Source organism: Neolamprologus brichardi, chromosome 7 (assembly GCF_056152115.1).
Source record: "Neolamprologus brichardi isolate AB-2024 chromosome 7, ASM5615211v1, whole genome shotgun sequence".
Lineage (NCBI taxonomy): Eukaryota > Metazoa > Chordata > Actinopteri > Cichliformes > Cichlidae > Neolamprologus > Neolamprologus brichardi.
The window spans coordinates 52,822,272-52,846,816 of NC_142110.1; the positions used below are offsets into that span (position 1 = coordinate 52,822,272).

General features: G+C 42.9%; 2 protein-coding genes across 11 annotated transcripts in view; one reads left to right on the forward strand and one right to left on the reverse strand.

Moving 5' to 3' along the window:
* dab2ipb (DAB2 interacting protein b) overlaps positions 1-19,557 on the forward strand; it is a 176,719-nt gene extending 157,162 nt beyond the window's left edge. For 9 of the 10 annotated variants that reach the window (XM_006796814.3, XM_006796815.3, XM_035910289.2 and 6 more), the window contains 6 exons: positions 1,781-1,968; positions 4,354-5,230; positions 7,503-7,640; positions 13,094-13,296; positions 13,400-13,487; positions 15,252-19,557. In XM_006796814.3, the coding sequence (XP_006796877.2) occupies positions 1,781-1,968; positions 4,354-5,230; positions 7,503-7,640; positions 13,094-13,296; positions 13,400-13,487; positions 15,252-15,419 (1,662 nt within the window). In that variant the 3' untranslated portion in view covers positions 15,420-19,557. The remainder of the gene's footprint in view (positions 1-1,780; positions 1,969-4,353; positions 5,231-7,502; positions 7,641-13,093; positions 13,297-13,399; positions 13,488-15,251) is intronic. The other variant, XM_006796816.3, reaches the window with a different exon arrangement.
* Positions 19,558-21,681: 2,124 nt separating this feature from the next.
* ttll11 (tubulin tyrosine ligase-like family, member 11) overlaps positions 21,682-24,545 on the reverse strand; it is a 29,172-nt gene continuing 26,308 nt past the window's right edge. The window contains exon 10 of the mRNA XM_087843831.1: positions 21,682-23,197. Coding sequence (XP_087699957.1) covers positions 22,875-23,197 — 323 coding nt within the window. The 3' untranslated portion in view covers positions 21,682-22,874. The remainder of the gene's footprint in view (positions 23,198-24,545) is intronic.

Sequence of the window (24,545 nt, forward strand, 5' to 3'; positions counted from 1 at the left end):
CAATGGCGTTGACAAAAACACAGGCGGTGGAGCTGGAGGTGTTAAGCCTTTCATTAGTAGTGGCCAGGATGGACATGATTAGAAACTGGACAAAGGACGTTAAACATGGAGCTGCCAGGGAGGAGGAAAACGGGAAGGACACAAACGGAAGAAGTGAAGGAGGACATGCAGATGGTCGGTGTAACAGAAGAGGATAGGGTGAGGTGATCTGCCGTGGTGACCCCTAAAGGAAGCAGCAAGAAGTAGTAGCAGTAGAAGAAGACGACAGCCAATTAAATAAATCTGAATGCATCTCTGAGAGTACTTGGTAAACCCCAAATAGATAATATACTCTGTGTGATACTTTGGTATTGATCTGCTACCAAAGTAAATACAGGGCCAGTATTGCTGATACTTTTACCTTATAAAGGCAGCTTATGTAGGGGAGAGCAGTGTGTCATGACTTGTGAGGTAAATCATCATTAAATTAAATAGATGTGACCGTCAACACAAAAATGGTCAGACATTTTTCATTTTGCATGTTTGGTGTTTCATTATTTTCTACATTTCTAAAACACTACTCAGTGGGTGACATAGAAACAAAGTATCGCTCCTCTCGCACTAGTATTGATCGAATACCAATACCAGTGTCGGTATTGTTACTATCAATAATTGGATCGATCCACTCACCTCTATTTTATACCTCTTTGCGATTCGTTATTGACCTTGTTTTGCTCTGTCTATTCCACTCCTGTTCTTACGTACCTCTGATTTTACCCCAGTCGAAACTGGATTTTCCTGCCATTTCAAACGCAGCTGATGTGCCGCTGCCCCTTTCAGAAAGAGATCCGTGAGTGACAGGGAGAAGCGCAGCATATTGAGTTGAATTGGGGATGGCAGCTGATCAGACATGAATGAAACATTCTGTCACTTTGAAATTTCTTCCTGAGTGATGACTCTCCGATGTAAACATAAATCACAGCACGGCCATTGATTCAAACTTAAAATCAGGACTTTACCACAGCTGAGCAGGCGGCCTGAAAAATGGCTCGTGGCGACAGGTTAACGCGCAGTTAATGGGCCACATTAGAGTCAATATTTCATAGTCCTTCTGTTGACTGACATGGAAAAATGCGTACATAAAAGCAGATTTATTGGAAATTTGGCTGTATTGAAAGACCAGCATATGCGAGCACAGAGAGAGGGAAGCAGATATAAAGCAGATGAGTTTAGCTTGCGCTAAAACACAAGGGTGGAAGTAAAAACCCACAACAAAGCCGTATTTATTGGTTTATTGATTTTTTTTTATTATTATTTTTTATTGATTGATTAAAGGTGAGATCCTGCTGCTCAGGATTTCATCTCTAGTGTAGATCAGTATGTTTATCCTACATCATCAGTAATTTATGATGGCATTACATAAACAGTGTGCCGGGGGAGAACACGCGGAGGCCGGGGCGAGGCATGTTCTGGGTTTATAAGGACATTTCCATTAGCCGTGGTAGCAGATGGGAAGCTGGTGGTAGCAGATGTTTCTTTTTCTTACTGTAGATCATTCAGCTAAATCTTGTCTTTCAATAATTCAGAAATCAAAGTCTGGTTGAACCCCACCCCCTGTCCATCAGACTGCAGTTTAATTATTCGATGTGGCGTGGGGGAAATAATGTCTCAGAAATATGCAAATTAGAAACTCAACCAAACTGCACTTAAATAAAATTGAATTAACGCTGCCACTGAAGTGGTCCGGAGCAATATTTAACATGGATTACATTTAATTTTGTCTTCTTATTATTATTTGCAGAGTGCAGCCTCTAAGCTGGGTCCTCTGCCCAGGATCCTGCGAGAGGTGAACACAGCTCTGTCTAACCCGTCCAGTGTCCAGATGACACCCGGCCAGTCCTCCGAGCAAATGGGCTCGCCTCCCGCTGAGGCAGTCTGCAGCATTTCCACCGGCCTGCAGAAGATGGTCATAGACAACGACCTTTCCGGGTAAGACATTTTAAAATATAAATACACTCAAATTTCTAAAAAGAGAAATGCGAAAAAAAGTGCTGAAAAAATACCATGTTTGTGCAGCTGAGGTATATTTCACCACACCGTTGTGGTATCCAAAGAGTCAGCTAGTACATGTTTAAATTGCTATAAATAGAAAAATCACTCAACATCTATGCCGCAGAAAAAAAACGAAGTGGTCCTGAAAGAGTCCTTTTATCACTGAACAATTTTAAAAAAAAAAAGGGATCTGCCAGTGACTCAGACTTCTACTAATGATATAGACTTGAAGCGTTTTGGAACATTTGTTCAATTTTTAGAGAGCTGAATACCCTTAAGTGACCGTGCCACTCAAAAACATATAGCGCAGACATGTCTGAGTTTGTTTACAGTTTTTAATAATGTACATCTTCTCCAGCTCCAACACTAGCAGCCAGCTCTGGGCATATTTGATTACAGGTCGGGTCTGGAATTGATTTGAGAGATGGGCTACTTGCAGGTAGTAGATGTGCTGCAAGGAAACTAATCTCTGTCACTTGCAGACTGATATCAGTCTGATATCAGTCTGCAATTTCTCGTAATGCAACAATTAACTGTAATACATTTTTGTAAATCTTATATCTGTTGCCTTCTACAGAGGCAAGTTGCATTTAATAGAAATTCACATTTGCACTCAGCAACTTTTCTGTTCCACAGGAATATAACCACAATACAAGCAGCTAGCAGCCACTTGAGTCGAGTCCCCTCATGTTGTGCTTATTGACAAAGACTCATTCAGACTGATGGCAACATGTTGGCAATCTGCGTGCATTTATAAATGAAACAGCAGTTTTTTGCAGTCGGTTCACGTCAGAGTGGGACTGTCTGCAGAAAGCCTCCTATCAGGTGACCTGTGCAACTGTCATGTGGTCACAGAATATAACAATGAGATATATTCACCAGCCAGAAGGTTGACATGTGTGTTTTTACGTGTGTGAGTAAGATATCAGCTTGCTCTGAATCAGGATGTAGTTTTGTCAATGTGAGTGTGTGCACTAGTTTTAGTTGGAGCCGATTTATTGCAAGTTTGCTCGGCTAACGTTATCACAGGACCCTGGTACATGAGATGAGCCATCTTTTTCATAGTATTTGAAGAGTATTTTCATTTATTTAATAAAATATTGATATTTGTGAGCCTTTCTCGATACAATATTGCAAAGAGGCTCTCTGTTGAATTGAAGTTGTCAAACCTACAAAAAAACTAGTTGTTTTTTGGGCCATAACTCTCTAAGTGTTGGCCAGTTGTGACAAAATCTTACACAAATGTCTACGGATAGGACAAAATTCCAAACTTGACTGATTTCCGGAGCCACGTAATCTTGAGGTGGTGATGAGAGTTCAGTGTCAGTGTCTTCTCGCGCTTGGCAGTTTTGCCGAGTGCTAATGTTTGCCAGGTGAGGCAGCGACACAGAGAAAAGTGTCACCTCTGCTTGTTTACATCAGCCCGATGAAATCCTGTTTACTTTCCAGTGGATGAATACTCACTCAGACGGCACCTTGTCTCGCTTATCCCCTTGTCCTCTCACTTGCTGCCAGAACAATGGCAAGGTGACACTTGAAAAGATTAACATAAAAGCAGAGGGACCATCACCAGAAAACGGCTCAGACAAATGAAAAAAATAAAAAAAATCCAGCGTCTCAGGCGAAAATGAGGAGCATGAAGAGTGTCAGAGAGACGGTATCATTACGCTTATCAGGCATCTGGATCAATAGAACTAATTAAGCGATGTTCCTGTATGACCTGATGTTAGAGCCCTGCTCTTGTTACTTTATCACAATAACTATTTGCTCGTGTGTGTGTGTGGTGTAACCTCACGAGCGAACTGAGAGACTGAAATTCAAACGAGCTCGCTGCCATTCTGTCTTAATTGCTTCTCATCCACCAAAAAATAGGATGAATGTGTCAAGGTTTAGAAAAGGAGAGCGAATGAGCAGAATGAAGAGGAGAAAGAAGTTAAGGGAGGGAAAGATAATGGAACACTGGCAGAAGGACACCGAGAGCAGGAGGAGAGGAGCGTGATGTGAATGATAGAGATTATTGGAAGATAAGTCACATCTGTCAAGGTAATGGTCTTCTGGCAGTGAAGCCTCCATCTGCTATCAGAAGAACTGTGAGGGGACGGCTGAAAGTAATCGTGTTTTCCTAAAAGATTGATTTATTGGATTGTCTTTGATTAGATTACATTACATTTGTCTGTTGTGATCAGGTGGTTTTAGCTCATTTAAACACTTGGATCCACTTTTGTGGATACTTTAAGACACATTTTATTTTTGCTCTTTTTGACCTCATGTTCACGAAGATGGATGGTTATCGTTATGGCTTCTGATGTGCCTCTGTTTCAGATTGGTCGACTTCACTAGATTACCATCACCCACACCAGAAAATAAGGATCTGTTCTTTGTGACAAGGAACTCAGCTATCCAGCCTTCCCCTGCACGCAGTTCAAGCTACTCTGAGACGAATGAGCCAGACCTGGGCATGGCCAATGGCAGCAAGAGCTTGTCCATGGTAGACCTCCAGGACCCCCGCATTCTGGATGGTGGCACAGTTCCCGGCTCCTCAGATGCTCTGGGTGAAGGCCCAGCTTCCGGGGCAGGCTGGTCAGCCATAACCTCACAAGGCAACATCCCCGGAGGTCCCACCATAAGGCGGCCAGGCCAGACCCCCACCACCCCAGGCACGGAAAGCACTCCTGGCCGACCCGCCCAGCTGCTAGCCCCGCTGTCCTTCCAGAACCCTGTCTACCAGATGGCGGCCTGCTTGCCCGTGTCCCCGAGGGGACTGAACGACTCGGGTTCAGAGTGCCACAGCTCGGTGAGTTCCCATAGCAACAATGAGGACGGGCCAGCAGGAGGCAAGCACTCCTTCTTGAACCACGGCGGAGGGGGCGGGGGGAGCAGCGGGGACGAGTACACCAGGCGCTCTGGGGAGTTCAACCGCCGGCAGCTGTCCCTCACGGAAACACCGCACCAGCCCGGCGTCCCCAGGCAGAACAGCGCCGGCCCACAGAGGCGAATAGACCAACCGCCACCTCAGAACATTACTCGTGGCCGCACCCCACCGAATCCGCTCAACAGCGGACCCTACCCCCGGCCCTCCTCCGGCAGCATGATGACGTCATCGCCCGACTGGCCCGGCAGCGGGGCTCGGTTACGGCAGCAGTCCTCCTCCTCCAAAGGCGACAGTCCTGAGACCAAGCAGAGGGCTCAGCACAAACAGGTACCGCTGCATGCAGCGCGAGCTGCAAACGTAAAATGCACAACTACTCGGTCATGTGGGCAATCTTCAGCACAGCCAGCTATAGCTGCCTCACTGTATTTAATCACTTTAAATTACAGTAATATACAAATTTGCTGTTACAGAACACCCATTTATGTCATGCACGTCAAAACGGGCTGCGTGGGTGCTCGCAGACGCTGCACATTGGGCCCTAATGAACTATAGTCACTGTGCATGTAATAATAGTAATTTGCATACAGGCAGCTCATCACCTCACCACTGTTTTACTGGTTAAGTTTAATGGGTTGAGAACGAGGGTGGTGGAGGCACAATTAGTATCTTATTAACGAGCAGTACGTGCTCAAACGTGCGCTCTCCAGACAACGGGAAACAGAGCTCGTGGATACAAACAGTTACAGTAAATTGCAAAGTCATTATTGGAAAGTCAGGACTTTGGGGTGTAATCAGAAACACTAATCAATTTTTGCCCCAGGCAAACTGGCTGCAGGGGAGAACATCTGCATAATAGCTGTAATGCTTTGCTCTCCCCAGTGTGCTAAAAGTCTACAGTATCGCCCCAAGACTGACTGAATTAATGAGAGCAGCAAAACAAAAACTAACAAATTGAATTTGTAGAGGACTCACTCACAGTTATCATTAAGCAAGACGACTTTAATACCAGTGTGTGTAGATTGATGGATTGATGCATTAAGTTCCAGGCTGGGAGTGTAGCTCTAGGAATGCTAATATTTATCAGTCACTTTGCGGCTGTGGTCCAGCTATAAATACACTGATCAGGCATAACATTATGGCCACCTGCATTATGTCCACTTTTTGCTCCCAAAACAGCCCTGACCCTTCAAAGTTTGCACTCCTCTAGACTCCTAAAGGTGTGCTGTGGGATCTGGCACCAAGATGTTAGCAACAGATCTTTTGAGTCCCGTACATTGTGAGGTGGGAACTCCGTGGATCAGACTTCTTTGTCCAGTTCTGGGGCGAGGTTTTGGAGGCCAAGTCAACGCCTCAAACTTGTTCCTGAGCCATTTTTGCTTTGTAGAGGGCGCATTATTCATCTGAAAGAGTGCACATGGTCTGCAACAGTGCTTAGGTAGGTGGTAACATCCACATGGATGGCAGGACCCAAGGTGTCCCACACTGCCTCTTCCAGCTAGCCTTCTTCCCATAGTGCATCCTGGTGCCAGGTGTCTCCCCAGGTAAGCGATGCACACTCACCTGGAGATGTAAAAGAAAATGTTGACTCATCAGACCAGGTCATGTTCTTTTATTGCTCCGTGGTCCAGTTCTGATGCTCGCATCAGTGAGCCTTGGCCGCCCATGACCCTGACACTGGTTCACCACTGTTCCTTCACTGGAGCTCTTTTGATAGATACTGACCACCGCAAACTGGGAACACCCAGTCCCCATGCTTGCCCATTTTTTTCTGCTGCTAACACATCAACAAAATGATGAAGACATAATCAGTGTTATTCACATCACCCGTCAGTGGTCACAACGTTATGCCTGATCTGTGTTCCTCAATTATCTGACTATTACACACATGGCACCAAAAGATGAATCCTTATGTTTTTCTTTCCTTAGCCATGCTAAATATCTGAAAATGGACTGCACAGTTTATAAAAACATTAGGTGTTTTGCTGCTACTGCTACTGTGGGACACATATAGTGAAGAATCATTAATGAGAACACGAAAGCCAACAGCTTAGTAAAGTTTCACTCACATCACATGTATAAACGGGCACGTTTGTGCAGTTTGACGTGTTTAAATTCAGATATGTTATCTCTCAAACTGCTTAAATGCAAATGAGTGCCTGACTAATTTTTAAAAAAAAAGCAAAAACAAACAAAAAATCTCAGCAGATAGTAATGTTACATGACTGCTAGCCTTTGCCTCCCGGTAGATTTCGGCGCAGGTATTGAATCTTACAGTGTTTACTTTCCCTCGCTGCCAGTGTGACACTATAGCTGCTCTCACTCCCACATGTTTAAAAACCTGCTTCAGAGAGCGTGTGCTACAGGTTTGCGTGAGCCTGAACACCGAAACGTGCATCCATTCCACCTGCTGCTTTCAGTCCAGATGAGTCGATGCATTTCAAGCTTCTTTTGGTTTTTTTTGTTTTGTTTTTTTCTGTTGTTTCTGTGGTGATATTGCAAACTCCCTCCTCCCCCTCTCCCCTCCTGCTCGTCACTTGCTCTCATGTATGTGTGTGTATGTGTGTGTGTGTGTGTGTGTGTTTTGTGTTGGTTTTACTAGGCCCCCTCCCCAGTGAACCCCAGTGCGTTGGACCGCACAGCAGCCTGGCTATTGAATATGAATGTGCAGTTTTTAGACCATGAGGGGATGGAGCCCGAGTCACTGAGAAACAGAGAGGATCTAACTCAGGTGGAGAAGGTAACCTGCCATCCGACCCCCTACCCCCAGCACCCCCCTCCCCTCTCCTTTTTCACAAACCACCACAACCTTCAGCCCTGACACCCCCCACTGAACTGTCCTTTCTTTTCTTTACCACTCACACACACTTCCCCTCCTGAAAGCCCCCCTTCTACACTCAATTATCTCCCGATTTTTTTCTTTATTTTGGGGGGGTTTATTTTTATATTTTCTTAAACTTTGCCCTTGCCTCTGAGCCAAATTGTCACCAGCAAAAAGCCACAGTGTGCATATTTCCAACATAAAAGTAAGGGAAATGGCTTAATTTTGTGCATCGGTCTGGCTTGATAAATAATACATTTGAAAAAAACTGACTTTTTGGTGATAGTCCAGCTGTTTATCTGCGATGTTTTTGGACATTTATGCAGCTGCGGGAAAATCATAGCTACAGCAGGAGGTAGTTATCATGAGCAAATAATTGTGAAGCTAAATATAGCAGGCAAGAACATCAACAAGCTCCAGTGCTGACAGCAGCGGCTTCATTAATCTCATTTTCTTGATGAATGCGTTAGCCTTTTTAGTAAAATCCAAAAAGCTGTGAATATTAGTCTATATATTATTATGCAGTTCTGTCACATTTAAAAAGCTAAACTTTGAAAATAACTAGAAATGAAGTGTGTGTGAGAGTTAAACTGCTTTAAAGACATCTCCCTTCACCTCCAGAAAAAACAAAAAAAATGTCCCCTTAATCCTTTCTGGCTATCTTTAACACAGAGTTTTTAGTCCAAACCAGGTGTGTCCGTGTGCGTGTGTGTGTATCCACATGCAGCATCCACACAGACGTCTTGCAGCTTGTGTGTGCTTGCATCAGTGTGAGAGACGGGGACATAAAGAGGCTTTTTGCTGCTTCCTCTGCCTACGTTCGCTGCTTCTCTGCTGAGCTACCTTTACAGCCGTTCACTCTCAGCTTCCATTCTTTGGTTGGCTTGTCGCATGTCCCCCCCATCCTTCTTCTTTTTTCTTTTTCGTTATGTATTTTTTTGTAAATCCATAATGAATACAAACCTGTCATTCCGGCGTAGCTCGTACGTTATGGAAGCCAGCAGCAGGGAGAGCGACCAAAGAAGGCAATAACTTCAGTGTTAACAAAGAAAGCCACAGCCACCTTAAAATAGCAGAGCCGCTAACAAGACAGGAATTGTTCGAGAGTGGCTTAGACGCTCCTGCAGCTAATGGTCTATACAGTCTTCACTATACGGACATAATAGACACATGTAAAAAAATAAATGCTACGTGCATTTTTACTTAAATAGAGCGTTTGCTGACTACCTGCACAGTGTGTGTTTCAATATAACAGATACGTTTACATTTTGTGCTCGATGGTTAATTTAATTTGTGTCAACGGTATCCTGGCAATCTAGTTAGTAGTGTGAGTATCTAATCAATTTGATTAATGAATCTCTCCTGTTGGGATCACTCAATGCTCACTCCCCCCAGCACCTGAAAATGATTTTGACACAGAAGGAAAAGTAGGTTAGAAGATCAGCTTGGTTGAAAAATGTAGATTTAAAGTTTCACATGCTATAAGAATAGAAATAACTTTATTTATCCCGAGGGATACATGTATCATGTACATGCTCAAAGCAGCAGGAGAGACAGAGGAACAGATGAATAAGATATACAATATATACAATAAGAATAGTAGTATACAGTAATATACAGTAGGATAGTGCAAGACATAGTATCAAATAACTCTAACGAAGTAATATATATAACTATATACTGGAGAATAAATAACTTAACTGTCAGTGCTGGCGATTCTACAAAGTGACAGTATTGTGCAATAGAATAAAGGGAGTAGCAGCGTATGATGGAGGGATGAAACAAATATTCAATAAGGTACTGTTGGGTAATATTGCACGGTCTGAAAGGGAACAGAATAACATTGGTAATAGTCTCAGGAGAATCACCTACAGAGTGAGGAAGAGTTATACACTCTTATTGCCACCGGCACAAAGGATTTACTGTGGCGGTCAGTTCTGCATTTCGGGGCAATGAGTCTTTTGCTGCGTTTGCTCCGATGGTCCACCATGGGGGCGTGCATGGGGTGGGAGGGGTCGTCCATGATAGAAAGAAGCTTTTTTAGCATTCTCCTTTCAGACACCCCCAGGTTCTCAAGTCTGAAACCCAGGACAGAACCAGCCTTTTTAATCAGTTTGTTCAGCCTGTTGGCATCAGCTGTCTTCACCCCACTTCCCCAGCACACTGCTGCAAAGAACACGACGCTCTCCAACACCGAGTGATAGAACATGGTCAGCATTTTCCTACCAACATTGAAGGACCTGAGTCGCCTCAGTAGGAAAAGCCGACTCTGCCCTTTTTTGAAGACAGCATTGGTGTTCTTGGTCCAGTCCAGTTTACAGTCCAAGTGTGCCCCCAGGTACTGGTAGTCCTCAACGATCTCCACATCAGCCCCTCTTATGGTGACAGGGTTAGGAGGAGGAGCCTGCTTCCTAAAGACCATAATCAGTCCTTTTGTCTTTGTGATGTTAAGTTGTAGGTGATTTAGCTCACACCACTCGACAAAGCTGTCCACCACACTCCTGTACTCCTCCTCCTGTCCATCCCTGATACAGCCCACAATGGCAGAGTCATCCGAGAATTTCTATACAGTCGTGTGCAGAAGTCTTGAGCCATCCTTCACTTATTTATATTTTGCTTCCAAACTGAACTATGACTCATTCGAGCATAAATACGCAGCCTGTTGCAAAAACACATCATTTTGTTCCAATTTCTTCAGTTTAATCTACATGAAATGCCAAAGACGACACAAATGGCATTTTTTTCCACCAACACAGTGATTCCCACTAGCCCAAACCTGGGCATATAACGACACAGTGTGCAATATGTTCCTAAAAAAAAATGAGCAAACTGGATAAGTGGAGGACAAGGCCTAAAAACTATCTACTAGCAGATATACAGTATCTGAAACTCCTTAAGAAATAGGGTGAAAAAACCCAGCAAAGACCTGACACAGGACCTGAGACCTTTGCACAGTACTGTAAAACTGGTCTTGCCTAAGAAAGTATGGGGGCTCAAAGTTGCTGGAAGAAATGATGCAAAGTTTTGACTCAGGGACTGAAATTTTTTTTTTTTTCAGGGCTGCATTAGTTATACTAAATTCAGTTCAATTCAGATTTATTTATATAGCTCCAAATTACAACAACAGTCACCTCATGCCACTTTATATTGCAAGATAAAGATACAGAGAGGACCCCAACAATCATATGACCCCCTATGAGCAGCACTTTGGCGACAGTGGGAAGGAAAAACTCCCTTTTAACAGGAAGAAACCTCCTGCAAAAACCGACTCTTGGTTTTTAACTATGCTGTTTAGTCTAAAAACCCCAAAATTTAACAAACCTCCTTCCAGTGTTTTCCGTTGGGCTTCTATTTTGACTTAACTGTCCTGTGAGAGATACACAGATGTCAGCAATAATAGAAATATAACCCAGGAATGCCATCAGATGTAACATCAGGACAACTGGTGCACTGATGCATTTGTCCAGATCGCCTTTGTTTCCCCAGCTCTCTCTTCTTCTGGTCTGTGTTATCAATATTCATATGTGTTAATTTTTTTTTAGCCTGCTTGAATATCAGATGCACATCTGCAAAGGGAGACAGTATGACTGAAATAAGTCAGATCTTCTTTGTGTCTTTGGCTGAAATACATCAATATTTAGCGGCGCTTCGCGTTGCAAGAGCACTGGGTTATATTTCAGTAAAATGTTCATGGCGATAAATATTGAAAAACAAAACATTACTTGTCAAAATAGCTGCTTGAACAAATGTTCTAACCCTTTCGACACATACAGAGAGAGAAGAGGATGATGAAAGGAGGTGATTTTTTTTTCTTTTTTTTCTGTGGATAGCAGAAAAGGTTTGACAGCTGCTACAGCTGCTTGATTTTCTTTGGGTTAGATGGAAAGTGAGAATGCCGGTAAGAAGACAGCATAAGGAAAAACATTGGGTCGATGTTTGCTGCATTTGAAGCAGACCAGTGCAGGGGCTGAGGATAGAACAAATGAACTTCAGATACAGCAGATGTCATTTGTTCTCAGGGGATCTAGTGACAAGAACATCTGGGATATCAGAGATGGAGAGAGAAGTGGAAAAAGGGTAGAGCAGCCGATGAATCTATGGAGGTCACTCGTACTGCTGGGAACAAGAGGGCTGATGGAGAAAATATCCCCATGGAAAGCAGTAGTGTGACATGGGCAAATAAGAGTGAACGGGTACAGAGTGAGCGACGCCCTCGCTTTGTAATTGGATCTGATCGTGCTTGCTCATAGGGGTTCATCTGATTGAGGGGTTTCTCTTTATTATTGTAGGGCCTTTCCTTATAATATAAACAAGGCGACTATTGTTGTGATACGGCATAATATAAATAAAATTATATTATTATAAACTAGCAGTGAGGCTTGAGGAATGGCAATGTCAGAGGTTCTGTCCACAGGTTTAGGTTGTGTTTGTAGTTGGTTTCTCAGTGTGTGATCTTTGATGTTTTAAGCGCACAGGCTTAAAGACTGGTTGGTGACTGCCTTGGCAACCGGCAATCATTAGGCAAAAACGACTGGATGCAAGTCCAAGAATTAGTCACTAGCAGGTTGCCAAAAATGTTGCCCACCCCAGCTTTAGACTGTTTAGACGTCAAAAAATGTTTGATTCCTCTACTTGTTTCCTGTTCTCTGACGCATAGGCTGTGTATTAAAGATGGCCATAGCTGCTGAGTCTTAAAGCCAATATAAGCCTTAAAATTGCAATCTTTCTCAACGCCAGCAGGGGGCGAATCCCACTTTGAGCATGTCTGATTTTAAAAATAAGTGTATCGGAAAACGGGCTTACAGCCCACTGTTAATTTTATGAAAAAGTTTCAGAGCTACATGATGTCATGCTGGCTACATCTGTCTTTTATATGCAGTCTATTTGCTGAAGAGAAGTTTCTGCTTCACTGGTTGCATCCTTTTCTTATCACCTCCTCTTTATTCATTCAAAATTCCCTTTTTCCTCCCTTCTCTCTTGCTTTGATTTTTCTTTCTTTTTGCCAGTTACATGTCTCAGTAGGTCATTGGTTTCAGATCCAGAACAGAGGCTGCCTTTGGAAATCTTCTAACACCACTTTAGGCAATAAAAGCTTTACTGGGCTCGTCAAAGGCACCGTGATGTCAATCAGTGTTTTTCAATGTGCTATCATGACATTCCATATAAAATGTCCCACAGTAATTCCCTCTAGACCAAAATTATACTCCATCTCAGACACAAAGCAGCACAGTCCCAGGTCTGATTGAGAGATTGTCGTTTTTTGTTCTCGTCTCGTGGTAATGAAGAAGGGGACCCCGCTGCTAGGGCTTGATGATAACGTTGATAACAAAACGATGATGAGAGCGTCCTCAACGCTCCGCTTCTCTGTTCAGTACCAGCAGGAGATCGCGGTGCTGCAGGAGAAACTGCGGGCGTCGGTGCAGAAGCTGGAGGAGTACGAGGCCCGTCTGAAGGGTCAGGACGAGCAGGCCCAGAAGGTGCTGATGGAGTATCAGGCCCGGCTGGAGGAGTCAGAGGAGCGCTTGCGCAGACAGCAGGACGACAAAGACCTCCAGATGAAGAGCATCATCAGCAGGCAGGGGAAAGGAGGAAGAAGAGGCAGATTTGCTGAGATGTATTTTGGGATGCGTCGTTTCACAGCTCCTCTAACTCTGCCCTGTCGTCGTTTATCTTCCCAGGTTAATGTCGGTGGAGGAGGAGCTGAAGAAGGATCATTCTGACATGCAGGCGGTGGTAGACTCTAAACAGAAGATCATCGACGCACAGGTCAGTCCACCGTAGTGACCCCACCGCGGGCTGCGTATTAAATTTGTATGTGCTGTCACTTGCTTCTCCTACATGAGGAAACAAAGGGTCACTGAAATACAAAGAGATGTTTAATTCATAGCTGTCTAGCTGTGGCACTGACAAGCTTGGATGGCTGAGCAGAATTTCTCAGCTCCCTCCCACTCCTCCTTATAAAACAAAAGTGTCTTATCTGGTTGTCTGTCAGCATGTAGCACCTCTATAATCTACAGTGGTTCATATTTGTGTAAAATTGCATGAAAATCTAACTTAAAAGAAAGAATGTGTTCTTTTTGAGCATTTTTAAGGAATTTTGAATGTTTGTCGTTGGGTTTGTAACTGTCACCAGAGAATGATTGTGCAGGTATGAATTTTACCGGCTGTATAGAAGGATTAAACCGTCCTGCTTGTGTGTGTGTTAGAGCTGTAAGTGCAAACACCAGCACACAATTAAGAGCAAATCTGCATCTTTGTAGCTTAGGTGTTTCACGGCGTCTTTGACAAAGAAATGCAACTGATGTTTACACAGACACAAACATGCATTGGCAAATAATCTCTGTCACACACACAGTAATGAGTTTGCATCTACAAACACGTGCGCTGCAGTAAGGCAATGAATTGTCAGCCTTGGTACACAAGCGCAGATAGAAGGCAAATAAAAAAGGTCATTGCAAAGACGGGGAGTGAAGACTGCTTTAGTGGACCGGGACAGGAAGTTGATATATTTTTTAAAATGCAGCTTTTATCTGCGTTAAACTACACAGAGTACACCACAGGAGATCAGTCAGGCCTCGTGAACGGGGCGTGTTTGAAATTAGCCATTTACAACAAAAGACTGTATGTAAAAGATGGACATAATCACAGTGATTCTACCCACTGGTTTGTGGATTTGCATTTTAAAGCCTCTAGCAGCATTAGCATATTTGGCTGCTGTCAGGTTGGTCTTTTGGAGCCAAAGACCACCATATTTATAGAAGAGGCTGTTAGTCAGTGCTAGTTTAGTTAGCAAGCTGCATCCATAGTGTTCAGTTTCACAACACAAACACATGCTAATTAATGCTTAAATAGCGTACAAAAAAAACAAAATAAAAATTTCTACTAAAACTGAATGACAGTCTTGGTCTTTATAGCCAGTTTTCCTCCCCTCAGCCCCAACTGGTCGCCACAGATGGGGCCCCTCCCCAAGCCTGGTTCTGTCAGAGGTTTCTTCCTGTTAAAAGGGAGTTTTTCCTTCCAACTGTTGCCAAATGCATTCTCACAGGGTGTAACCTGATTGTTGGGATTTTCTCTGTTATTTTGGAGTCTTTACCTTAAAATATAAAGCGCCTCGATGCAACTGTAGTTATGATTTGGTGCTATATAAATAAAACTGTATTCAATTCAGTTATCTTACATGAGCTGTTGGTACAACAAGCAGATGGGAAGCCTAAGCAGACAGTTAGCAGCCTAGTTAGGACGTAGCTGTCACTTGAAGCAGCCACACCCATGACAATCTAACCTTAAACCCTAATAAAATATAAACATGACAGTTAGTTTGCATATCAGTGTCAGCTTCACTTTCCAGCTCCAAAGGTTACCGCTCATTTAAAACAAGCTCGTGACATTAACAAAGCTTGGTTGTAGAGCAGATATCAGCAGGTCAGGATGGGGACGAATAAGAACGTCACGTTTCTCCTCCAACTGACGAGGAAGCTGTAATATTGGGTTTTTTTTCCCGGGTCTTACTGTGTTCATGTGCATTCACAGGAGAAGCGCATAGCATCACTGGATGCTGCCAACGCCCGTCTGATGAGCGCTCTCAGCCAGCTAAAGGAGCGCTACAACATGCAGACGCGCAACGGCATCTCCCCCACCAACCCCACCAAACTGCAGATCACGGAAAACGGAGAATTTAGGAACAGCAGCAACTGCTAAGAAAGACCCGGCGTCTGCCCCGAGCGAGAGTTGACCGCCCGAGTGTGTACAGCTGTTCAGCATGTGGATGTCTACGTGCATACGTGGATGCATGTCTGTTTGAAAGACTGCGAGACTGCAGGCGTGTGCGTGTGTGAGTCTGTTTTATAAGCCAGACGTTTCCTTTTTTTTTCTTTTGTTTTGTTTTGTTGGAGACAGTGTAGGAGTGAGGGCGCCACTCTTTTGAGGGGCCAGCCAGAAAAGGCAGAACTTCAACGCTGACGGACAGATCACCAGACGGCCTTCATTTATGAGGGTGATGGCCAGAGGAGGTGGGGCGGAGCTTGTGTGTATATATAGAACTCAAAGCTGTTTGCCAATGGACGCACGTAGTTTGCTGGGACAATTCACGCCGCTGTCAAAGCCTGGGACGAACCACTATATACCCAAACACAGTGACGACCGCCAGACACGGTCACCCTCGCAACCCTCCTCTCTCGTTCTTCTTCTCGTCCCTCTTGATGACCAAGTGGACCCACTTCAAAACCAACAGCACGTACTGAGGATTATCACTTTAGTTCCTCGAGAGGATTACTAGTGCTTTATTTTAAAGAACCAAATAAGAGCTTATTAAAAGAAAATTGATATTTTTAATCCAAAACAATCTACGTTTCCCTTTCCGCTGCCGAGTGTGTGTTCCTGAGCATCCCCTGACCAGCCCCCTCCCCACCCCCCTCCTTTCCCTACGTAGTGCACTTTGCGAACAGCTATTGGTACATGAAAGGCCTTAAGTAAGGAACACACCTCGACTTTCTCCCACATCTCCCCAGCAGCTTTTTTTCTGCAAAAAAAAGTTATACTGGCACAACTTATACTGTGGATTTGTAAAGAAACAAACGCGTTGCAGATGTATTATAAACACTTAACTAAATGAATTCTATGTGATACTATATTCATGAAATTTTCAATAGATGTATGCAGTTTTTTTTCCTTCTATAGATTATACACACATATACCTATATTTGATAATCTCAAATATAAAAGCAGCCCTTTATTTCCGAGTTTTATTTTTCTTCTCTTCCGATGGAAAGACTGTCGTGTGTAGCTTGCTTTGGAGCCCTGGAGAGAGGGAGGCCACGCTGCCGAGCAGTCGCGAGCGCCTCGGTCGTCCTTCAGAGTAATCCCACGACGCGTAACCCTTTACATAAGGCGCGAGAGACGGGAGCGATCTGGTCTCACCCGGTGCTCATCGCTGCTCTTGAAGGCAAAGATTATCAATCACGAGTTCTGTGCGTGGTCTTTTTCTGATTTTCTCTAGTTGCACAAGAGCTATTGAGTGATGCACTTAAACGCGCTCGCTCATACTATACACTGGACTGATGAGCCGTTACAAGGCGCGCCCTCCACACCCCCAGTCCTGACATTTTTTGCGCTCTCGATGCTTTATTTGTCCGTGGTTATGAAGTATGCTGCATCCAAACTGTGACTCTGTTGATCCCAGTGACATCATCGTTGTCTCGCTTTTGTTTTTTTTTCCTTCTCCCCCCTCTTACTCACTTCCGCCTTTCTTTATCTTGTTCTTCTGAATGTGAAGATGCTAACTCACAGTTGGTCTTAACACAGGGTTTGGTCCTTTTAATCCCTCCATCCATCCCAACCATCTCTGTATTTTGGATATTTTTGTAGCTGTTTTTCTCACTCTGTAACAAACTATACATCAAGCGTGAGGCCGCGCATGCTTCATCCTTGCTCTATAGCCAATAGTAGCGTCAGTATCACCATTTGTTTTCTCTGATTGCTAGTTGAACGATGATGATGATGATGTTGATGATGATGACGAGAGGCTTTTTTCAGACATGACGTGAATATATGATGTGTAACTGAGTGTATTAAAAGGCTGGGCAGCCTGTGATAGTGTAAATAAAATGCTCACACTATTTTTACCTAATGTTAACAGAGCTTTTTGTAAATGTATCTTGTGCTCAGACTCTGCTGTACCATTATGGATACTGTAAATATGAAACAGCTCAGTCAAGTCATCTGTCCTCATTGGGTAGAACTATACAATCAAATTTAACCTTTCAGTGTTCTCTGTTTAAAGTTGTTGGTTTCTTTTGTATTTAGAGTGTGTTATTGCTAGCCAAAAAAAAAAACAAGTAGGAGTTTGACTCTTGGGATGTACTTCTTCATTGGTTACAGGCCAAGTCGAGTCCAGTCTCGAGATTCACAAGCACAATCCTGTATTTCTCATCAGTCTAGCTCTATGCACTTTTACGTTCAGTGGTTGATGTTTGTAATTGGCTTTTTTTTTTTGGTTGTTGTTTTTTCAGGTGATTAAAAATGTGGCAAAGTTTAAAATTGAAGTAAGGGATTTTTATGATATGGCGAATTCACAACATTTTGTATGAGATTCTCAACGATGTGACTTTCCCCCTCCTTCTCTGAACCAGAACAAATTGCCTCAGACTGATGAGTTCACACGACTTTTCACATCTCACCCGACGTCTAAGCGCCTGTAGAAATATCTGCATAGGTGAAAGTCAGACTGTGTCACTTTGACAAGTAGAAACAGCTCTTCAATTTAGATAGCAATAAATACGCTGCGTACTGTTTTCATTGGTAGCATTTGCTGACTGTTTGGTACCATTAGCAAATTTTGTGGCACATTTTACAGTTAAAGGCACATTAGTGAGTCTGTTTTCAGACTATGGTGCACTGGTGTTACTGTTACTACAGAGGTCAACAGTGGGGTTCTGGAAGTAAGAATCTCATTCATATTCTCCACAGAGATTTTGATTATGAGATATATCAAAACTCAATAAGTATTATCCATCAAAGAAGGAAGAAGGATCAGATTCTGTTTTTTAGTTGTTGTTTTTTTTTGTTTTGAAAGCTCTTTGATGGGGAAGCTGAGATTTGGGATAAGTAGTTCTTTCACTCTTAAAAGTAACTATGTACAGTCTTTTACAGCTGCACTTTTTTTTTGAGCCACATCATCTTTTTACAGTTATACGGTTTGGTTCAAGGCTTAAAACTCTTCATATAAGGATTTCGTGAAACATCACTGGAGAAAATGAATGGGAATTTACTTCTGGAACCAGAGCCATTAAAATCATGGGCGACACGATTGCACTCGATAGCTTAGCATTTCTGCTAAATGCTCGACTGTTTAAAACTCTACTATTTGGCTAATTACTTTATATGGAGCCCATTAATAAAGGGAAAAAAATTAATTTGATGACATGTCAGTAAGTCAGATTTTATAGAGTAACTAAGAATAACTTTGATACAGTTTTTCTTTCATAGGTTTGGGCATTATCATATATAAAAAATATAACACACAATAACTGTTAGCATGTACCTAAGATTACAGTTAGCTAATGTTTGCAGGTCAGTTTTACAAAAAAGGTACCGTACTGATCAGTAGCTTTGCACTGGCGCTAAATCACCATGAAGTTGAGGGATATTTGTTATTTGACCAAATTATTTGGAATTTTGGTGTTAAAAAATGTAGTATGTAGCTTAGCATTTTAGCAACTAGTAATGTACCGGTAACTAGCTTAATAGCATTAGCTATTCTGAATTAAGAAATAGCTCATGCTTTTGAGCAAAAAAAACAAACAAATGTATTTTATCAGTTTACCTGTAGCTGTTAAACTATGAAAGTCACATAGTCTCACTTTGAAGTTTACAAAAGTTAAACTGATACAAGGTTGCCACATTTATCCCACCAGTACTTCTTAAACGGATACAAGTAGAAGAGGCATTGCAGTTTTTGGTTTCTAATTCGACTCCTCATGTTTCAGTTTTGTTTTGTGTTGGTTTTTTGTTGTTGTTGTTTTGTTTTTTTTATGGTCTACTTTTATAAATCAGGAAACCATGAGGTCACTCTTAACACACAGTTCAGCCAATCCGACTAAAGATGAATTGAAATATAAAGCTATAAATAAAGTAAGAGATGTTGTATGTTTTCTATTATCTTGTAGAAAATACTTTTGTAAGTATGTTGAAAGTATAAAGTATTTGCTGGATTCTGCTTCCTTTGACGACAGTGACAAAACAATAATGTACAGAGGAGTTTGTGTTGACAAAATGTGGCTGTGCAATTTATGTACATTTGCAACTAGACCTATTAAAGTTTTATTTAGCTATTTTAAAATCGTGTGCCTTTCTATCTTCTGTCTCATCGCCTCACACGTGCTGATCCATCACACTTATTCTGCTTCTCTGATAGAATAAATGGAGCTTAGTCTGAGAGCGTAACAGATGAATCACGTGTTCATTAAATACTCAGGCAGGCTGCAATAGATGACAAACAGCTAGAGAGAACATATGCTCAGTAGCAGGGTCCAAAGGCAGCTTTTTTTGTGGAAGTACAGTTTAAGTAGTGTCTGTTTCGCTCAGCAAGTCTGACCTACATACTGCCTGATTGTCATTCCCCACATCGGGTAAAAAATTAAAACAGGCCTGAAGCTTGTAGCAATTTTGTTGAAATTCCTGTAAAGTGAGCTGAAAGTTATATTTAAAAAAAACCCTCATAACTGTTTTAAGTGCAACAGAAAGAAAATAGAAATGTACTTTGAAAATATTCAAATTGTATTAGGTTTATTTGTAACAGCCAACCTCACGAACTGTTGTATTTTACAGGAAAGGCCTTCTTGTTCTCTGTGAAGCTCACTTATTTCTTTGCCCAAGTGGAACAAGTGTCTCCCTGCAGCCAAAGGCACATGTTCAGCATGCCAGGCTTGTAAAACTCTAAACTACAAAAAAAGCATTATTACTACTAATAACTAGCCTTACCGGTGCCCAGTGGTCAGATTCAGGATTCAAAGATACCAAAAGTTGAAAAAACACAGTCACCTGCTTCAGATGAGATGGTTTCCCGTCCAGTGCGGAGTGCATACATCATTTCCCCTTCAATCCAGTTTTGATCTAACTAAAATGCTTCATTAAAAAAATAAATTATTTAATTAAAAAAAAAATAGACACTTCCCAGATATTGCACAGTGGATCAAAATCTGCCCAGATTTTTCTGTATCCATAATAACTTTAATTTTGAAAATCACAGCAAGGTGATCGTGGAAGATCCTGAATCCAGCATCCAGCTGGGGCTTTTCTGTGTGGAGTTCTTCCTGCGTCTGTGGGGTTCTCTCCAGATACCTGGCTCTTTGCCACAGTCCAAAGACATGCACATTGAGCTAAACTGGTGTCTTTCTGTGTTCCTCACAATCATCTGGCGACCTATCCATACCCTATGACAGCTGGGATAGGCTCCATCCCAAATGCTAATGCTTGGGATTTCCTAGCTAATTAGCGTAACATACTGAAAATTGCCAAAGATAATACAGTTTGACAGACTTAAAATAGTACTGTTTCACCAACAAAGTGATTCCCAAAGAGCTATTAGCTGAAAAGGTGGCATTTTCCAGCATGGTGTGCACTGTGTCATTAAAAAATTTGAGGAAGTACAGGACAAAAAGAAGTAAAAGAAGTAGCTAGCCTTAAAAAAAACAACAAACAAAAAAAGCTCCAATTGATGCATCTGGTGTTTTCCAAAGCCTCATCAGAAGAAGAATATGCCACTGTTAAGGAAAGGAAATGGAGAAAAGGCTGAAGTTGTGTGATTATTTGTGTTTCATATACCGTTACTTCCATTTATATTTGAACATTTGAATAATACCCTGCATCGATTCTCAATTTTTCAAGCAAAATATAAAGAAATGAGGGGTGCCACAAGATTTTTGCACGGTACTGTATGTGACGAGCCTTTTCATTTCATAAACGAGAAACCCACGGGCTGGCTCTTAACACAGAACAAGGCAAGCACAGAGTGATGAACTTGAATTTAAAGATATAATAGTAATGACACTCTTCCAATCTGTGCTTTTACACACACCAACTGGGGTCACGAGCAAGCGCTTCGGAGCACCGCTGGTTATTAGCAGCAGCGACAAAAGAACCGTGACGACTAAAGATGGCGGAGCTGCAGCATCAGCTGGCACTGGCAGCCTCTGCAACAGAAGGTCGGGGAAACATTGGCAGATGGCTGTGCTGTGAAACAGATCTGCCGTCTTAAGGCGAGTAAAAAGCGAGCAGTTTTTAAATTCATCCATCAGCCTCGTTGAAGACGGCGGCGTAAACAACTCAGAGTGCCAACCCCGGCGCCATTATGTGCGACAAATGGTGCCCTTTAATGAGCTCACAGGTGAATTCGCTCGTAGGTGCGATAACAATAGCGCACACACGAGTCGTACATTATTATCACAATATCACACATCTCCAGTTCAAAGAGCAAAATGTTTTTATTTTGTTTGATAGTGTTATCAATACATGTCATTCATGTTATGTGCCAGTGTTTAATAACTCATACATCTACTTCACATCATGAATACAGTAAATAAGTTAGCCCTACAGTATGTGTAGCAGAAATCTCTTAAATATTTAGTTCAGTCTGTTTTCCACAAGCTGCCCACACTGCACTTCTTTCATTGGTTTAGTAATTTTAGCATAAAAGAAAAAGACAAGCGACCTTCTAGCAGCAGCTGCCACGTTACTCTGGAATTATGAGGCATTCGGTTTTCTAACCAAATCTCATTTAAGAATCTGTAAAACATTTTCGCCATGCAATTATTTCTAGACATCTACGTCCAATGGCAGTTGTGTGGCTACATTCTAAAGAACATAATGGCTGGAGGTCTTGCGGCTGCCTGACTGGAATAGCTGCTTGAACTGAAAGAGGATAAGTGGCCGCGCGGCCCTTTTTCCCTTTGAATACTTATTCACTTAACTCGTCGCTAATGGGCTCGTGGAAGGCGCACAGCTGAGCCGCTCACTGTCAACAGGCTTTCGCCGCTAAGCTAAACGCAAATAAATACAGCGGTGACCACACACGCGCGCACACACAAGTTCAAACAGTGAGCGCACAAATGCCCAGTCACGTCCATTTCTGTGCAAAAGTAATATAGCTGAAATATTTGCTGTGCAAATTCAAGAACATAATACACTGAGGATTCTCCCTTTTCCTTATTTTATGTGTGATGTGTGGATCGATTCAAGTGGAGCGTCTAATGTTATCCCTGAAAAGAAAGTTTGTTTTACCATAAGGGTTACCAGACAAATGTGAAAGGGAGGCATATAGCTGCCTTCTAGAATCAGTAAGTCAATTAAAAGCAGCCATTTCCTCCTCCTGACCAGATCGTGTTCTTCATATATGATCCTACCGGGAGGATGGGAGGAAATGCACCGACCTCCTTATATCTTCTTCCATTTCCATTCCAACAACCCCCTGCTGGCATCTTCCTCCTCTGAAGAAAAAGCAATCAGTAAGAGAACAATGCTCCTGCGAGTCAGCCAGCAGGGCATCGGCTCGTCCTTCTCTGGGGCTGCAGAGGAGGGGTGGACACCTAACTCCTCTGCTCCTGTGGAGAATGCTAAAGGCAGTGTTTGGGGGGGGGTTGGATGACTAGTTCCCTCTCATCAGTTCTCCACATTTGCTCTGAGCGAGCGAGGCTTGAATCTTTGATGCCGGTAGTCCTGGCTGGCCGCCCTTCGGAGGGGAGCCGGAGAGCTGAGCTGAGGGTTGGTGAGGCACGGCGTCTGAGTTTTGACGGTTCGCGGCAGCGCCCTGCTGCAGCTCAGAGAGCGCCTCTCCTCGACGCCCGACTGAGGTCCGAGCTGAGGCCCGAGCTGAGACTCGCACAGCTCCAGCAGTGACACTACCTGCTCCCTCAGTGCCAGGGATTTGAACCTGCGAGCTGCCAAGTAGAAAAAGGCTTCGATGAACGCCTGCAAGCCCATCCCTGTGAAGCAGAAGGCCAGGTTCATTAAGTCAGTATTTTCATACTGCTACTAGGTGATAAACTAGCAATTCTAACACAGAGAAGAGCTTGACATTTCCCTAAAGAACTTTAGCAGCTTTATGAAGATCAACAGCATTTTTTTTGTTCAGCAACTATGAAACTGCTGTGAGTTAGATTAGCTTAGCAAAAAGATGGGAAAGAACTGAGGAAAGCTAGTCTGGTCTTGTCCAAAGGTAACAAAATCTACCTGTCACCACCTCTAAAGGGCCGTAATTACCTTGGCTGTTATGTAAAGACCTGCCAGCGAAGTGGAACACATGGGCAGATGAAGAAGCTTTTAATGATGGTAAATGGTTATATGATAAATGGACTTGTTCTTATATAGCGCTTTTCTACTCTGTCTGAGCACTCAAAGCGCTTTATACAACTAATTCATTCACCCAATCACACCCATTCACACAAGCACTTTTTCTGACCTAAGTGCTAAGTAGTCTACCATTCATACACATTCACACTCCGATGGATGCATCGGAGAGCAACGCGGGGTTAGTATCTTGCCCAAGGATATTTGGCATGCAGACTGGAGCAGCCTGGGATCGAACCACCGACCTTCTGGTTAGTGGCTGACCTGCTCTGCCACCTGAGCTACAGCCACCCCAAACTGATCCAAACTGTTCTGGCAAAAAATATCAAGCTGGGTTGTTAACAAGGCGTTTGATTGCACATTAGAACAGAGAGCTTTGACCAAGGTCTGTGCTTCTGTTTAATCCAGATAGAAATCTAATTTTGCACAACTTTCACTTTTCACTTTTTCAGTCGAGACCTTCAGCCCACAGTTAATGAATGTTGAAATGTTTGCTGTTGTCTGCATAGTCACAGTTCTTTAAAAAAAATGGTTGACTCATTGTGTAATGCAACAGTCCTACAATGGTCTTATCGTTATGAAGGTTAGAGTATTCAGCGTTTGCTCAAATGATATTTTATAGTCATACAGGCCTGGAGACTGGTTGCCGACCCCTTAGCAACCACCAATCTCTAGGTAAAAGTGTATTCCCTGACCTGGTGAGTGTTTGCTGGAAGGTTGCTAGGAGGCGTTAGTGTGAGGCTGATTGAAAAGGCATAAAGGCTTGTAGTTGCTTTGCTCGCTGGCAGGTTGTCATGGTCGCCCTGGGTTTGTGTTAAAGATCCCAATGTGGTCTGCAAAGACTACTACTACTTGCCAAGCGGTAGCAAAGCTATGAAAAGTGGGAAATAAACTTGAAACAGAGATTGTTCGCCTTAAAAGTGAAACCTGCACCTTTTGAAAAGTGTTGACGCAACAAAGGGACAACTTTTACTTTGAAGGCAC